Here is a 17,955-nt window from a genome sequence, read left to right on the forward strand (position 1 = left end):
TTTGGGGTGGGTAGGACTGGCCCTGCATGCTGCCACCGTGTGCAGCTGGGGACTTGGATGGCAGTGCGGGAGCTGCACACTGTTGGGCCGGGCAGGGGTCTCTCTGCACCCTGCCCCTACATGCATCCAGCGACTCAGGCAGGAGAACAGGGTGCTACATGTTATGGGACTGTCCCCGCAAGCTGCCACCACATGTGGCCAGTGAGTCGGGTAGGAGTACTGTGGGGCCAGGGGGGGCTGGCACTGCACTCTGCCAACACCTGTGGATGGGGACTGGAGTGCAAGAGCTGCATACTATGGAGCTGGGTGGGTCTGACCCTGCTCTCTGCCACCACATGCAGATCCAGGGACTTGCACACTCCAGGGACTCTCCCCATTCCCATCCCCCTGCCACACACCCCATCTCTCACCATACCTCCAACAGGCCCCCACACCCTCACACATCCCCCAGAAACTCCCAGCCCCCACCATAACTCCACCACCATAACTCCCCCACACATTCCCAGGCCCCCACTCCCACCATCCTCCCACAAACCTCCACCCCCCTATATACACCTTCCCCCCCCCCCACAATATACATGAGTAAGACTGTATTTTGGGTTTTTATGCAATTGCCTCAAGATACACTATGCAAACACACAAAAATCAGGACAAAAATATTTAAAAAATAAAAATAAGTTACAGTACGTTTGACTTTTTTTTTCTGGTTTCAAGATGGCAGCACCCCTCCTCCCCAAAGGAGTACTTCCAAGGCAAGGGGAGGGACTTCCTGTAGCAAAGGCCAGGGGTTAGGGGGTGGAACTTCTGGTCCCAAGATGGCGACCAGGGGGTGGGGTACCTGTCATGGGGTGGGACTACCCTTGCAGCCCTCAACAGCTCACCAAAACTTGTTAAACAGCCCGTCAGCCAAAATTATTGCCCACGCCTGCTCTACGGGCACTTTGTATATGTGCTCTAGAGGTGGGATGGGGGCAACACTTTATTTAGAGCAGCTCTGAGAGCTGGTCTAATTAAAGTGCTTCTGCATCTCCTGTATCAGCATCCCCACACTTAAAAATGGTGGTGGAAGAACTTGAACTAAAGCTTATTCAACAAGTTTTAGTTTAAGTGCCTGTGCTGCTATTTTTAATCGCAGGGATCCTGATACATGAGAGACAGGAGGCTGCTGGAGTGCAGCAATTGCCACGCTGCAGCAGACTCTGCTCTAATGTGCTGGAATTCCAGCACGTTGAAGCAGCCTCGGCACTCATGTATAGGCACCCAACATGATTCTGTCATTATTATAGAAAATGGAAAATAGATTCATGTTGTTAAAAATCTGCATACAAATATTTTTCGTTTAAAATCATGTGAAGATAGAATTTGCCAAAGCATAAAAATAAATATTAATAGAAAATCATTAAAATAAACTTCATTAAATTAAATACTGAGAGCATCTCAAAGCTTTTTGCTCAGGTCCTTGATAAATTATTGTAATTGCCTATCTTTCTCATTGTCAGGATTAAAATAATAAAAATGAATACTGACATTAGACCATGCATATTTTTAATGTACTTTAATGTACTTTAGCAGATTGCCTGCTAAAACATTTATCTCTCTTAATAAAATGTTCTTAGGCTTTGTTTGACTCACAGAAAGCCCAGAAAAAAATCATTAAAAGTTTTGAAGTAGACTTAAGACATGAACCTTTTTGATTTATTTCATTATTGTTTTGGCATTTCAGACCTAAGCTGTAGCCTGCTTGATCCTTCTAACCTAACATAAATATCATGCTGGTTCAGTGTTGAAAGAGACTTGGCCTCTCCTTTTTCAAACTCCTTTCATGTCTCCTTTTTTGGTTAAAGGCTCCCAATGCCTCTAAGAAGCAAGCTTTTAATTAATACCACATGGAGTGTATTTTCCCCCCAGTAACTGCTTGCCAGAGTGAAGCCTTGTATGATTTTTCTGTTTTAACTCAACTACAGGGGAAACTCTCTATGCAAAATTAAATAGAAACTCATGTATAATTGACTTTGGCAAGAAAAAAAGAGATGTAAAGGTAAGTTTCAAGACCTTCTTATTGTCAATTACTAGATCCTTTTAATGACAGCAATCCAAATACCCTTATATTTCCTTTTTAAAATTAAAAAAGTAATATATATCGACAAATGATGTTTCCTAACAGAGTTCATTCATGCTTTGGCAAGACAGCAGTTTTGAACTTTTAGTATTTAAAATCTTTACATCTTAGATTAAGTGTAAATGGGCATCAAACCTTGGGTGAAAAATGCATTCAGAAAATTGAATATAGGTTTAGAGAATGTCAGGGGCTCTAACTGCTCCATGTCAATGTCTGCTTATTTTAGGAAAAGATTTAAATAGCCATTAACATCAGAAGATTTATGTCATAAAGTTTACATTCCTTAGGTTGGGATTTGGACATGCCTTTTGTTTCAAAATGAAACTGTTTAAACTACTAAATTGCACATACCATTGACTTGGTAACTCTTCTCTCAGTCTCTTGAAGGAGGTTGAGAGAAGTTTCTATCACGTCTCATCCCTCAGAGGAAATGAGACTTTGACATAGACTTTTTTGTCTTGTTGGCTCCCCTCTTCTCTGACCCACTTCTTTTAAAGCAGTATTCCAGGTGGGAAGTTAGGTGGCAAAATAAACAGCCATGTATTTGGCTGCATACATATTGAGAGATGCTTTTTTTTTTTTTTTTTTTTCCAATTTCACCTGTCTTCTTGAGTCATAGAGCTTCTCTTTGTTTTAAAATTGCATGTGGCATGGAAGCAGTATCATATCACAAGTGTGAAGTGATGTTTAAAGGAATTAAGATCTGGCAGGGATTAGTCCAAACCCATAAAATTGGCTTGATTCTCTCAGGACCTCCTCGTTTTCAAAAAAGCATAGATTTCAAATGTGCAAAGTCCATGCAGCGCTCATGCAGCACTTAGAAAATATGCTGATTTAGTGTGATTTTTGGCAGTTACTGGCAGACGCTTTTTTAGAACACTATTCGTGTCTAAAAGATGCCTTCTCTGGATTTAAGTATTGCATGTGGTCCTCAGAACTAGGTATGGATTCACTCTGTGGAGCAGTAACCTGCACTGTCATTGGAGGATGGATTTTTTTTTTTATGGACAAACCCTACACTACTAGGCTGAATCAGGCTTAGTGTTTTCAATGCTAATGGGATCAATCCAGTAGGGAAAGGAGGTGGAACTTTTCCCTTCTTTCATTTCAATTCATGCTAGAAGTGAAGGTAGTAGTGATGTGGGTTTTCATTTCAAATTCCTCATTGTATTCAGCATCCTTGCCTCATTGGGAATCCATTGGGGCAAAACAGATTTAACATACAATTAGATCAAATTGATAATGGAGATACAGAAGGATGGAGAGAGAGAGAGAGAGAGAGAGCAATTGTAGTAGTAGATGATATCATAAACTTTGAAACAATTCCAACTAGTACAAAATGCAGCATAACCCTGGGAATTCTAAATACATTACCCAAAGGCATGGATGCCTGGTCTGACTCGCCATTGAACAGGAGTATATTTCAGGTGCTCTTTTCTGATACTTAGATCCATACTTGGAATTGACCACAGTTACCTCTGAGACCCTGTCTTTCTCCTCAGCTGGGAACTCCTAGTGCAGCTACATTTCAGTGAAATTGTCAGCCCATGCTAGCAACAAGATAGAATTTCATTGGAGTTCCGCTTAAAAATATGGAACAAATAAGAATGGAACAAATAAGAATGGACACGGACCCCTTACCTTTTTCACAGCTAACAAATAGTGATTTTGTCACTGCTTTCCCAGTCACCTTTCCCTTTCCAGTTACACACACACACACGCGCGCTCTCTCTCTCTCTCATGCAATGATTTACATATGTGCACACAGACTGTTAAAATGAAAGAAAACAATAAGATTATTTATCAAACGTTAATTTTTTCACTTATACAAGTAGGGAAAGCAAGTGAGAAAGAAAGACTGTGATACACAGTAGAAACTTGTCCTCTTGTATCTGCCCAGTGGATCTTTGCTATGCCATTAGCTTATTGTATACAACCCTGGAATACCCCTGAGTTGACATCCCTGTGTAGTCCAGCTTCATTGGAAAGCTCTTGTATTGTGTTCTTGCCCTTTATATCATAGAGATATTTGACTGTTCTTACAATTTGCTTCTGCTTCTTTCTGTCAAGGGCATATTCTCCCTATAAACCTACTATTCTCCCTATAAACCTATTGACCTACTTTCTGCAAATACTTATTTTATCAGATAATAGATCGCACAAATCCCATTTGTATGTCTGTTGGCAAGTAAAAGTTACCTATTTTGAGATCGACATTGCTGACCAGTTTGATGGGATCATAATTTACACATTTGGGCACCCATCTTAAACATTATTCAAATAGGTTTCTTAGTCTATGCACCATTTGAATGCCTACCCCAGAACAAAGGCAGTGCCTTTAACACTGAGCCCTTTGATCTTTTATATATAATAATCTTCAAACATAGCTCTTATTGTGTAATTTATTTTGTTCCCTTGTTGAGTATATTCCCATTTTTTGTGTACAGTTCTTTGTCTACTTATTTCATATCAAGTTTTAGAAATTATTTTGTGAGTAGCTCAAGAATCATATTATTTTCATACTACCTAACTTAAATGTCATTACATGATATCTTAATAATGCATTATAAAATCACCACCAGCAACTCTGCTTTTTGCCCATTTAAACAGCCTTTTTTATGGTACATAGAATAAATTTTTATGCCACAACCCTGTGTGAACAAGGAATATTGTTTCACCTTTGCTTTCTGTTTAAAGGTAGCTTCATATCTAAAAGGTATATTGTTAAAAGGTAGGGCTGACTGCACCCTTTCCATTAATTTGCAGGTGTCATCATCTGTAACATTCATTTCCTCCATCGACAAGCTTCTAATCCAAAAATACCTTTTCCAGAATATAGATTTACAAAAGTGGGCATGGTAACTGGAATGAGGAAAGCACAGAACTTGGAGGGAGGTGTTGGAGGATACATTCCAGCAGGTTTAAGTTAGAAAATCTTAAAAGCTAAAAGAACAAGAACACGCATGCACTCAGATATCATAGAGTTTGGTACCAATGTGAGATTCTGAATCAACAGCTTTGTATAAAGGGTGAGTTGATTTAACTCTAAAAAAAATAGAATCTAGCACATCTTCAACACAGTAGATGAATTCCTGCCTGCTGAAAGCATGACTGGATGTGGTTACAGGAGCCAATGACGAATGAAAGGGAAGGCCACTGGAAAGGTAGCTGAAGTAATGCTGTTAAAATTACATTTTTTTCTCAACAAATAGAGGTGCTAGGTCTTCCAGAATCTTGCCATCTATTGTTTATAGTCTGACTAATGCATTTCTTTTAAAACTGGGGACTTGTGATGGGGGATAGTGGGTTCATTGGTAATAGGGGGATAATAAACAGAAATTCAACCACTGTTTTCATCTACCCTTGAGGAATGGCATCAAATGCCCCAGAGTCATACTACCTTATGTCAGCAAGCTTACACTGTCCTCATACCAGCCTTTGCTCAGTTTTGTTTCCCTGATAACACTGTATGGTGTCATCCCTATTCCCCTGTCACTAATAGATGGAGTCCTGCCTTTTATGGGAACTCCAGTTGTCATAGCAGTATCATCACACAGAATCATGTTGTGTGCAGGGACTGGGTATAATGTGAAGAAAACTGTATTCTTGAATTCCAGGAATTCCACTCTCACTTTACTACACCAGGTTTGTAGCAGATCAAAATCAGTCCTGTGTTTGCTATTTATTCTGCTTGAACTCCCCCAGAGGAAAGTAATCTTGAACAAAATTTTGTGATTGTTTCCTGTTCAGACTCAGTCCCCTGACCTGAGCTGTTTACAGCTCACTGACCTTGCCCAACCTATTCTAACATTGATTTTCTCCACAGAAAGTGAATCTACGATTCCATAGACATCGTGTTGAAACAGACCCATTCTGCTTTACTAAATACAGTGGTGGGGAAAAGAAAGCCCTCCTTTCTTTAAAATTGTATATTAATAATTTTAGTATATTTCAGGTTGTTTGGTACAACACCTAGGTACAACACTGATGCAACTTTATCTAATAGCTACAGTAGTATTTAAATTATGTAGTAATTAAGCTGGTTTTGGTTTATGCAGGGTTTCCTTTTTGTTTCCCATTACTGTAGGTTCCAGGCCCATGTGCCAGCCCTAAAATATGCTGTTCCCATATTTTTTTTGCTTAGTACAAAAATATGAGTCTTAAACGTATTTGGATCTCCTTTCATCAAGGCCCCATCTTGTTGAGCAATAGTAATGTGTTTTGTATGTGTGTGTGTTTAACTTTTAGCTCACTGCAGCAAGCTTAATGTGATTGATAACCCACCTTGAATGTTGCTGGCTAATATGTTTGAAGTCATGTTAGCTGGCCATATGGTGTTTCTTTGGGAGCCTCAGAAGCTGTAGCCCACATCTTAATAAGCTAGGGTGGTATTTTTAGTTGCATTAAGCTTAACTGAATGAGCTAATATGATTCAAGACTACATTTTCATCAAGATATGACCCAAGACACAATTACAAATATTGCTTTGCCTTCATGGTTTTACGTTTCTCTTGTTTTTATAAACTTTTAAATGTCTTAAATTGCTATCTGCCTATCTACTATACTCGAGGTTTGGCCAAGTGACTCATGTGGCTAATGAGACCATTTTATCAGTTCTTAGTGTAGTAATTTAGAATTCTACATAGTCAAAATCCACCTCTGTTAACCTTTGGTAACTGCCTTTCCAAACTGACTTTTGAAGATGTGTCCAACCTACCTAAACTAGCAGTGCTGTGCTTGCCTGTGGCCAAAAAATTAGGAAATCTAATACTTCTTGAAAGTGTGAACTGTGTGTGACTGAGGTGCTTTTGATCCCTTAACCATTTTATGATTTTGACTATTACTATATCCTCCCAATGGCGCTTATGAGATGTTGAGTTTTGCTGTTTATGCCTCAAAAAATTCTAAAATGAAAGATATGTGAACAAGGCATTTTATTTTCCTTCACAAGCTTTACCTAATATGACTAGCTGAGAACTTTAACTATGTATTGGGTAATTGGCTTTCCTGCATCCCATGTTTTTAATTGCTTGAATATATAATCAACTCAAGGTACATTTCTTGTACTCTAATGAATTTTAATAGAAAAGTTTATTTCCAGATGGATCAGCATTGGAATAGCTTTTTGGCTATCTTATAACTGTAATTTAAATTAACACATTGATGCCAAAACATTTCTTTATAAGAAATTAAATGTAGAATATATTATTTAATCATGTACTTATTTTATCTGGGCAAATCAAAGTGACTTTTTAAAAATGCAAAGTTCCCAAGAGTTCCCTAATATTATACCACTGGATCAACATCAGCTCAGTAACTCTTGTAATTTAGATAAATGTTAAAACATATCATTTCAGAGATACTTCTTTAAACTTCAATTAACCATAATATTTTAATTCACCTTTAACATTTATACTTGACTTAAAAACCTGAGCAAATTGAGCTCTTTCTTTCTTGCTAACAGAAGGTTGTGGAGTAGAGGTGTCTACAGTAATGTAACTTCATAGTTTTTTCAAGGCACTGAAAGTCCTCAACTGAAGAATATGACTTCCAGCTGAACTGTGAAAAGGAATATGCATAGTCCAAGTTTACTTGTACATGGACATTAAGAAAACTTTACTGCTGACATAAATTTGAGTGGTATTGACCATCACTTGCAATCTGCTGTTAAAAGGTAGAAACAAATTCATAGAGTGGGTTATCAGCTGCCACTGACTTTGGTATGTGATCTTCAGCATTACTGAAATCCCGTGTGCCACAGTTTCTTAACTTGTAAAGCTGGGATGCTAACCTTTTCTTAATAGTGAAGTTGGGAGAATTAAATGGGTAATGTTTATAGAGTGGAAATCGTCAAAAGAACCAGAAGCATAACAACCAGGTTCTATGTCCTGGATGGCAACAGGGACCAGACTGACTGCAATGGCAGCTGCAGTTCTTGTGCTTATTATAAGTGGGTGGCCAGGGCTATTGCCCCTGTTGCCCACTCCGTATAACACTTCTGAGAATAAAGGCACATGCAGTTTAAATGCTGCCTCTGTAAGCTGGGAAGAGTCTAGCACAGTCAGTGGTAAGGTCACTGAACCAAAAGTCAGTTTTGCCCACATCTCTGTTCTTCCTTGGCTTGCTACTTAAACTTGAGCAAATCACTTAACTTCTCTGTGCCTCCCCAGCTGTTATATAAAGCTATTTAGTTGCTCGTGTAATGTAATTTCAGATCCATGCATGAAAAAATGTTCTATGTATTATGTTTTAATATATTTGTTTTCTTGTGATTGAAATATTTTTCTTCTTTCTCTCCCTGCAGAAATGAAATTGGAAGAATTGGTATAATATCAGTTGCAGTTTACAGCTTTTAAAAAAATTACTTGTAGTCATTAATTTAATTTTAGTGAAATTTATTTCCATTCCAACCCAAATCACAGGTCAGGAAGGTCCACCATATCTCAGTTAGAACTGAGGTCAGTTGGTTTTCTCTATCTGTTAAAACATTCAGGAATTGCTCTAGATCACTGTGGATGACACCCAGACCATAGGATTTGATTTTTGCAGGCCCTCATATGGAAGGCTGTTGAGTCCCTGAGACTCTGACTGATGTGCATTATGTCCATATTGTCATAAATGCATCTCTGCCCATGATATTCCTGCATGTACTCTATTTCAGGAAAAGCAGAGATTTCTGACAGATGTCGTACATGAAGTGATGCTGCTTGATGGTTTGGCCAGTTCACATCCAGTATCACAGGAGGTGCAACAAGCCACAGACATTGACAGGGTGTTTGACTGGATCGCCTACAAAAAGGTGGGGATAGATAAACCACACATTTGTGTTCAATTTTTAAGTAATTGTATTTGGAAGACTTGTTATATGTGAAAAAATAACCATATAAGAAAAATAACTAGTTACGAAACTTAAATGCACGTGGACTCTTTGGGTTTAAAGTAACTAACCTTAGGCATTGTACTCAAGACGTTCAGAGTTATTAAATGATATAAATAAAACTGAAGGTTTTAAGAGTTCAGCAAAGGAAAATTATTATTATTTGTTACTTATATTGTCTTTGTGCACAGACTTTAAATGCTTTAAAGCTGAAGAGAGAAGTGCAGTCCCTACCCTAATGAGAATCCAGAGAAAATTTTTGAAGCATCATCTTCAGTACCCATTGTAACCAAATAAGGTGGTTTCTTTTGTGAGAAAAAGTTAGTAGTGTATAGCCATGAAGATCCAGGAAGTATGTAAGAGGCAAGCATTTTTGTGGGCAATATCTTTTATTGGACCAACTGCATGGTTGGTATAGACTTAGAAAAGCTTTCAAATGTAGTGCATTCTTCTTCAGTTCTTTTTAAATTCATTTTTGTGCAATAACTTTGTGGCTTATTCCTGGTTTTGTGATGCCATTAATTGTATTAATGTACGGCCAGGTAACAACTGAAGATGTGATTAACTGGTTTATCACGTCTTAAGTGTAATGTCTGCCAGGGGCTCTAGCCCTTCCCTTCCACTAATAGCAAAACAATGCTAAGTGCTGCCATGGAGAAGGTTGAGGAATGCAGCTATATGACATGCAAGGGGTCATGTGCTATCAGTATCCTGATCTTTTTCTAAAATCAAACCACTGCTCTTGAGTTGTACATAGGCTGTGATCTGTTTTTTATCTGATTATTGTAAGAGAATATGTCAGGGCTATCTCCTTGTATCTTTATAGCATAGATTTAATTATATTTTGAGAATGAAATTTGATGCATCATTTACGGCAACACAGTTAGCAATTGGGGGATTTTCCCTTATTTACTTAGAGATAGTTTCTATTGACTTAAATGGTAATTTCCTCCATGTATCTGTGGGTTGAATTATGTTGTAAGTACCTTTAATATAGCAGTAAAACAATTTATTCTTCCATTGGTTCTTGTAAGTTTTGTTAAAAGGCTTTGGTAATTTTTAACTCCAATTTTTCTGTCTGGATCACAAATGGTCTATGAAGCTTAGATAATGCAGAAGTCTTAATTAAAAGAATCAGATAAGCTTTCTAGATACGATTTGCTGAAGAGATATACCAGTTCACTTAATCCACTCTATTTTAAATCCCATATCAAGTGAAAGAAAGGACTTACAACCATGGAATAATAAAGAACCAAGTGAAAAATAATGCTTCAATAAGTTTATAAGTACAATAAAAAATCTTTGCACCCATTCTTTACATATTAATTATATTAAATATATAGTGAGGAAATGTTTTTGTAGTTCGCCAGTATATAATAATTCTGTTACTGAGGGGATTTTGTTGTTCCACTTTCACATGTAGGCTGGAAACAGATCGGTTGTGCCATGATATGTTGTGGCACAGCTGAATGTGCTCTGCGGATTTCTACAGATGTTGCCAGTCGCCATGCACTAACTTGGGAGACAAGTGGGGGGAAAACTTCTACTTGCAGATATACCCCTATGTTGTAGTGGGGAGTCTGTGTGTCTGTATGCACAAAGGGGGGAACTCCTGTAAGGTTTTCCTTTTCCCCATTTGCAGATATGCCTGCACAAATGTGTGTTGGGGGAAGCTCCCATAGGGTGGGTCCTCCTCTGTGCTTGTAGATGGGAGTTGGGAGGAATCCCTGCAGAGGGATTCCTCTGGCGCACATATCTGCTGTGCCCTGACATGGGGTGTGTGTTTATAAGTAGGAAACCCCAACTTGCAGACATGCATTTTTGGGATAAAGATCTGACCTTTCTCCTTTACACAGCTGTGTCCCCAGGGATCCCTAAGACATGTCTAAGTAAGTGGGGAAAGCAAAGCAGGTGCTCCCAAAGCCTGGGGGAATGATCCTGCCAGGGAATTCCCAGGGTGTGCAGGACCAGGCCCCGCAAGCCCTCGGCAGTTAAAGATCTTCATTTAGCTTCATGCTGGCTGTTTTCTTTTACCATAAAGAAACAGATGTGGCCCTCAGTAAAGTAGCCCAATTTAATACCACCTTCTGTATGGCCACAAATTTGAGCATTTGTGGTGTGACAGAAGCTACAGACCTGTTTGCTTTCACTTTGTGCCACCAGAGGAATTTTTGTTGAGACACAAAGATAAAATCTATTTCTACCTCTAAAAGATCTTTCTACCAGAAGGGACATATTTCCCCTGGTAGAAATTCAGTGAATACTTGTGTGGCAAGTGGCGATTCTCCTGGTAGAAGCATAATATCTGTAAGTAGCCTAAGTCATAAAGATATAGCTATTATAAAACTTTTATGTATCATCGTTTAATGGGTTTTTGGCAACAGAGCATTTAAAAAAAATATTTCAGACATACTAAGGAATATGTGTTTTGTAGACAGTTCATCCTGCTTAAATTCTTGCTTTTCTCTTGGGCAGCAAGAGAGGTGGTTTAGCCAGAAAAGTCAGCTCGTTATTATTTTCTTAATATATACAGTTCTTTCCTCCTGAATCAGATGACATCAGATTCTGATTGCATAGAAGCTACGTGGCTCTTTGTTGCCTGCTGAATCACCACAACACCTTTTATTCCAGGGTCTTTTATGATCATATTATGCTTATACAGTGCTAAAGCAAGAAGGAACCACTCTCTTTCAGGCAGTATCTTTTCTCATTGAGCAGCAATGCCTGGCCTTAACTTGACCTTCTGTTTGAAAGATGCAGGTTGAAGAATCTTGACTGTACATGACCTAGTGATTTTTATTTTTAAAGTGCGTGCATGTGTGCGCGCACATGCATGCACCTGTGTGTGTGTGTGTGTGTGTGTGTGTGTATAAGATAGCATATAAAAACCTTAGTCACTTGGAGGTTTTGAAATTATTACTCTTGATCAATGAAGTTATAATATTCAGTAGCTTACAATATGCTGATTTATTCTTATTTAAATTATCTTCCAACCATAGATATTCATTCTAGTGATGTCTGAAAATCAGCAAGTTCAGAGGTTCATTCTTGATGAGTATCTAGAACATTTCATGCTGTTTATTTTTGTCTAATTAATATGATAATAGCAATGTTAATATCATACTTAGCCCTTATCTTTTTATTGTAAAAGCACTTTACAAACATTAAATATTTTCATTTGCATTGAAATGATAAATAGGGCAGTAGGATACATGCATAAAATAGCTAACAATTTATATAATATAAAAGCAGAACTCAGCTTTCTGAGGAGATGAGAATACAATCTGTATATTGTATAAATGTGATTGCATTGTAACATTGTAATGGTTCCATTTTACTGGATATAGTGGTCCAGCCCAGTGGATATTGCTGCATCTCAGGTCCTTTGCCAGACTTTCAGATTGCTCAGCACTCTCATCATCTTAGTACCAGTGTATTTAATGATTGAACTTACAGGGTGCTGATCATTTTTAGTGCACTATTTTAAGGAGGCTAGATAATTACCTCGCTGGGGTCGTTTGACCCCAGCATTCTTTCCTGCCCATGGCAGGGGGTTGGACTTGATGATCTGCTCAGGTCCCTTCCAACCCTATCAACTCTGAAACTATGAAGTGTATGAGCAGTAATGCCAGGGAAATGACTTAAGGTGAAATTATATGTTACGCTTAGGCCATGCTGAGGGCATTTAAAATGTGTCTACATATGGGGCTGGATGAGAAGCATCCCAGGGTGCTGAGGGATTTGGCTGATGTGATTGCAGAGCCTTTGGTCATTATTTTTGAAAACTGATGGTGATCAGGAGAGGTCCGAGATGATTGGAAAAGGGCAAACATAGTGCCCGTGTTTAAGAAGGGGAAGAAGGAGGATCCAAGGAACTATAGAGCAGTTAGCCTCAACTCAGTCCCTAGAAAAATCATGGAGCACATCCTCAAGGAATCCATTTCTAAGTGCTTGGAGAAGAAAAAGGTGATTAGGAACAGTGAACATAGATTCACCATGGGCAAGTCACGCCTGACCAACCTGATTGCCTTGTATGACAAGGTGACTGGCTCTGTGGATGTGGGGAGACTGGTGGTATACCTTGATGTTAACAAGGCTTTTGATATTGTCTCCCACAGCATTCTCACAAGCAAGCTAAGGAAGTATGGGCTGAATAAATGGACTGTAAGGTGGATAGAAAACTGGCAGGAGCATCGAGCTCAGAGGGTAGTAATCAATGGCTCGGTGTCTAGTTGGTAGCTGGTATCAAGTGGAGTGCCCCAGAGGTCAGTCCTGGGGCCAGTTTTGTTCAATGTTTTCATCAAAGACCTGGAAGATGGGATGAAGCACACCCTCAGCAAGTTTACAGATGACACCAAGCTGGGAGGTAGGCTAGTATCTACTACGGTAGATATGCTGAAGGGTAGGGCTAGGATTCAGAGTGACTTAGACAAATTGGAGGATTGGGCCAAAAGAAATCTCATGAGGATCAACAAGGAGAAGTTCAGAGTCCTGCAGTTAGGATGGAACAATTCCATGCACCAGTACAGGCTGGGGGCTGACTGGCTGGGCAGCAGCTCTGCAGAAAAAGATGTTGGGGTTACAGTGGACAATAAGCTGAATATGAGCCAGCGGTGTGCCCTTGTTGCCAAGAAGGCTAATGGCATACTGGGCCGCATTGGTAGGTGTGTTGCCAGTAGTTCAAGGGAAGTGATTCTTCCTCTCTATTCAGCACTGGTGAGGCCACATCTAGAGTACTGTGTTCAATTTTAGGCCCCCACTACAGAAAGAATGTGGACAAATTAGATAGAGTCCAGCAGAGGGCAGTAAAAATGGTGAAGGAGCTGGGGGACATGATTTATGAGGTAAGACTGAGGGAACTGGGTTTATTTAGAGAAGAGAAGACTAAGAGGGGATTTAATAGCAGCCCTCAACTACCTGAAGTAGGGTTAGAAAGAGGATAGATCTAGACTCTTCTCAGTAGTGGCAGATGACAGAACAAGAAGCAATTGCCTCAAGGCGCAGCAAGGAAAGTTTAGGTTAGATGTTAGGAAGAATTTTCTCACTAGGAGGGTAGTAAAACACTGGAGCAGGTTACCCAGAGAGGTGGTAGAAGCTCCATCCTTGGAGGTTTTCAAAACCTCGCTAGACAAAGCTTTGGCTGGGTTGATCTCGTTGGGGATGGTCTTACTTTGAGAAGGGGGTTGGACTAGATGACCTCCTGAGGTCTCTTCCAACCCTAACTGTCTATGGTTCTATGATATTAAAGCTCTTTAACACATGCTAAGTGCCCTCTGAGCATCTCAAAGTTATGCCACATCAGGTGAGGGTTAACTCTGGGATGCCCTACCCAGCTCATGTTAAGGTAACTTCAGCTTGCTCCACAGATAAAATAAGCAATTTGCCATCCTCCAGCATCCCAGGATGCACCACTCCCAGCCCCCCATCCAGTTTGGGGATAGAGCCTGGGTGTTCTGGGTTTTAGTGATGCCCCTGCTTGCCAGTCCTCTACTGGCAAGTCAGAGCTGTGCAGTCAAGAACTGGCATTAAACCTTAATGTGTGACTGCCCACAACATGTTCTAACTTGAATACCCTTAACATCCCATGGATTTTGTATGGTCTAAGAGTAACTTGTTAACTTCACCCTTACATTTTTCAAGTGAAGTGCTTGTTTAGCTGCTTTGTTAGATTGATTCCAGTTAGATTGATTCCATGGATTTTTTTCCCTTAAGAGAAGAGCTAAGAGGATAGTTTAAAAAGAAATCCCAAAGTCTACATGCCTCTTTGCTTTAAATATAAGCAAGACTTTCCATAAATGTCCACTTCCAGATTCCTTACTCCTACCTCTGGAGGACCTGATACTAATAACTGTTGGAGACAAAACAGTGACTACATTTTACAGTTTGTGTGTGTCTGTGTCTTCATTCCCATGTACCTTTATTATGCCTATGTACAGGTCACTAGGTCAATAGAGACAGAATACCATTTGTCATAGATGGAAATAAAAATCCAGTCTATTCTTCTCTCTGGTCTCTAACAATATGAATATTCTGGCAAATATTTGTCAAAATAATTTTCACATTGTAAAACTGAAAGAAAATATCAGATGTTATATTTCTCAGCACTGTTTTTGTGGCTATCTTTTGGGGGTTTTTTTGCCCATGCTGTCATATGCTATATGGCCACTCTTGCAAAATAGGGTATTGAAATATTTTATGTGCTGGAAATGTGTGGTCAAGCTCCACTCCGTGGCTTGACCTGCACTGTGTACCCCACTAGGGAGCTTTCCACACTTGCAGAACACTCGCCTGCTATGACTTGATTGAAAAGTTCAGTAGAATTCTGTCCCGTAGGAAGCAGAAGGCATCATCATCAGGGCTACTCCCTCTCAGGCAAAATAGTCCACTATGGTGTCTGACAAGATGCCGGGCCTATAACGGGGGCTCCTTTGCCCTTACACTCTCCCAGGCCAGTGGCACCTTAAGACACAGTTGTCAGCTCCTGCTGTTAAGGGTTCACAGCTAGGGAACTAGTCAAAGTGGCTTCCTGGGCAACTACCAGAAAGTCCTAGAAGTCCATCTGATACAAAAATAAAAAAATATGGGCAGATGAACTTCCCCTCACCATCTGAGACCGTCCCGCTCTATCAGAAAATCTCCTCCTTTACTGCTAATGGCGTCCCTTCTGGGTTTCTGCTGGATGCTCTCTGTCTATCAGCTTTGGCTTCTGCTCTTTTGCTGTGCCTTGCCCCTGTTGTATCAAGATGAACCACCTGGGGTAAACTGGGGTCAGGTGTTCCCTTTTCCTGAGGCATACCCCACACAAGCTGCCATTCCCTGGCCCCTGTGGTCCCGGATAGGGCCTCTTTCTCTAGAGGGCCCTGTTTCCCTGGGGAATCGTCTAAGGCAGGGGTTGTCACCCGGGGGTATGCGTACCCTTGGGGGTACTTTGAAAGGTCCCAAGGGGCATGCGGGGATGGGTGGGGATGGAGTGCTGCCACCCTGTGCTGCTGCATCACAGGAGCAAGGCTGGGGTGAGTGCAGGGCCGCACAGACACTGCGCTGCCGCCACTCCACCACCCATGATGCCCCCCCACTCCACACCTGGGTGCTCCCTTCACCCCCCCACCCCCGGGTACACTTACTAAAAAGGGGGACACCACCTTATTAAAAAAGGTTGAAAACCCCTGCTCTAAGGTGCTGAACCAGGGCTGTGCCAGCTGCCGTGTATCCTGGAGCATCTCCACTGTCCGTCCCTGCACTCCTGCAGTTGTTTGCCCCCTAACCTGGGGGCAACCAGTAAGAGGAAAGTCCTTACCCTGGGATGTGTCTGTCATGCGGTGTTGGGGCTGGCTCACTTGCTGCCCCATTTGTGTTGTTGCAGCCACTCATCCCAGCGTTGGCAAGGCGGCTTGGATTTTGGGGACTGAGGGGAAGGGGGCAAGTGGGAAGTTCCCCTTCTGGGCTCCCCCTGTTCTTCTGCAAAATGGATACTATTATTGACATTTCTCTGATGGTTATTTTTGGATTTCCTGGCTTGTTTGATTTAGAGTCCATTAGAATTCTTTCCACAGGCTTCGTTAGGCTTTGGATCAGGCCCTCAATGATTAGTAAATGCTAACCTAGTTGACATTTAATCAAATAATGTCTAATCACTATGCTAAAGTATTTTTTCCCATATTATGGTTGTTTTCAAAAGCAAATTTCTGGAGTTTTAAAATTTCTGCCTTATATTGTTTTTGGACCTTGCCTTCCTGGTGTGCGTTTCTCATGGGTCCTTTCTCTTCATAATCTTTTTGACAAAAACAAAACAATAAAACGTGCTTGCACATAGTTATTCTTAGGAGAACGAGAATCAATAAATGCCATTGTTTTCATTATTATCAACATCATGTCATTGTTAGATGCAATTAAAAGGTCCATCTCTCCCAAACACTCTTGCCACAAAGAACTAACTGTCACTTTAATGGCTCCCTTCCTTCTCAATTTCCTTTATAAATGTTAGAGATAAACATTAAAATTACAGTATGCCACTTAAGTGTTTGAGAACTAAATATATCTTCAGTTTCCACCTTTTTTGGTCCTCTATGGCTGCACATACTAAGAAATCTTAGGGTATAAAGCTCTGAAGACATGGATTCACTTAAGCCTATGAGAAGAGTGAAATAAATACTGCAGCACTAAAAAATACCTTTCCACTTGAACTGTTGTTGATGATAATGTTTGAATGTTTTAAAAATATAGTATTAGTGATTTTTTAAATGTGTGTCTCCTCCCACAGGGGCCACAAATATGTACAGAGGAAAAAAAAACCAGGATGGCTTATTAATAAATAATATTACCAGAAAGATACAATCAGCCTTCTTGTACATCTCTCATGTTGCATCAGAGATTAGATAGATTTTCCTAGCACAGCTGGAAGTAAGATGCTGTCCTCCCCAGAATGGCTGGAACCTTGGTTATATCCCAAGTGCAGCAGGAAATGTAGCCTGTTGAACACTAGAGTGGAGCTCAGGGATTGTTAAATCAAAGTGAAAAACATGACAGCATTTCCACACCAAAAATAACTGGCAGCAGGAAATGTAGCCTAGAGAGTTGTATCAGCACTGTATGCACGCACACATGCGCATGCTCTCACTCTCTTGCTCTCGCTTGCTCTCACTCTCACAAACATGGAAACATGCACACACACACACACAGAGGAAGAGACAGAGCAAGAATAACTTAAGTAACAATAGTCAGCCAGGAACAACCACCAATAATAAGCAGGTAAGACAAGACAGCTATATCACAAAGCCAGCCAGCACCAGGACAGTGCTCTCAGGGTTGCCAGAACTGATGGGTTTCTAAGGCCAGTGAAAGCCCATATTGACTGGGCCAATACTTTGATAAAGAAATGTCCTGTTGCCAGTAGTTTAGCAAGAAAAGCTAGTGAGGTTTGTTTCGGTATAGACAGTAAAGGTTCCTGATGGCAGCCAGA

General features: G+C 40.3%; 1 protein-coding gene across 4 annotated transcripts in view; it reads left to right on the forward strand.

Moving 5' to 3' along the window:
- TRHDE (thyrotropin releasing hormone degrading enzyme) overlaps positions 1 to 17,955 on the forward strand; it is a 334,099-nt gene that overhangs the window by 160,451 nt on the left and 155,693 nt on the right. For all 4 annotated transcript variants that reach the window (XM_059726094.1, XM_059726093.1, XM_059726092.1 and 1 more), the window contains exon 6: positions 8,781 to 8,918. In XM_059726094.1, the coding sequence (XP_059582077.1) occupies positions 8,781 to 8,918 (138 nt within the window). The remainder of the gene's footprint in view (positions 1 to 8,780; positions 8,919 to 17,955) is intronic.

The sequence above is a fragment of the Alligator mississippiensis genome, chromosome 4 (genome assembly GCF_030867095.1).
Source record: "Alligator mississippiensis isolate rAllMis1 chromosome 4, rAllMis1, whole genome shotgun sequence".
In the NCBI taxonomy this organism is placed as follows: domain Eukaryota; kingdom Metazoa; phylum Chordata; order Crocodylia; family Alligatoridae; genus Alligator; species Alligator mississippiensis.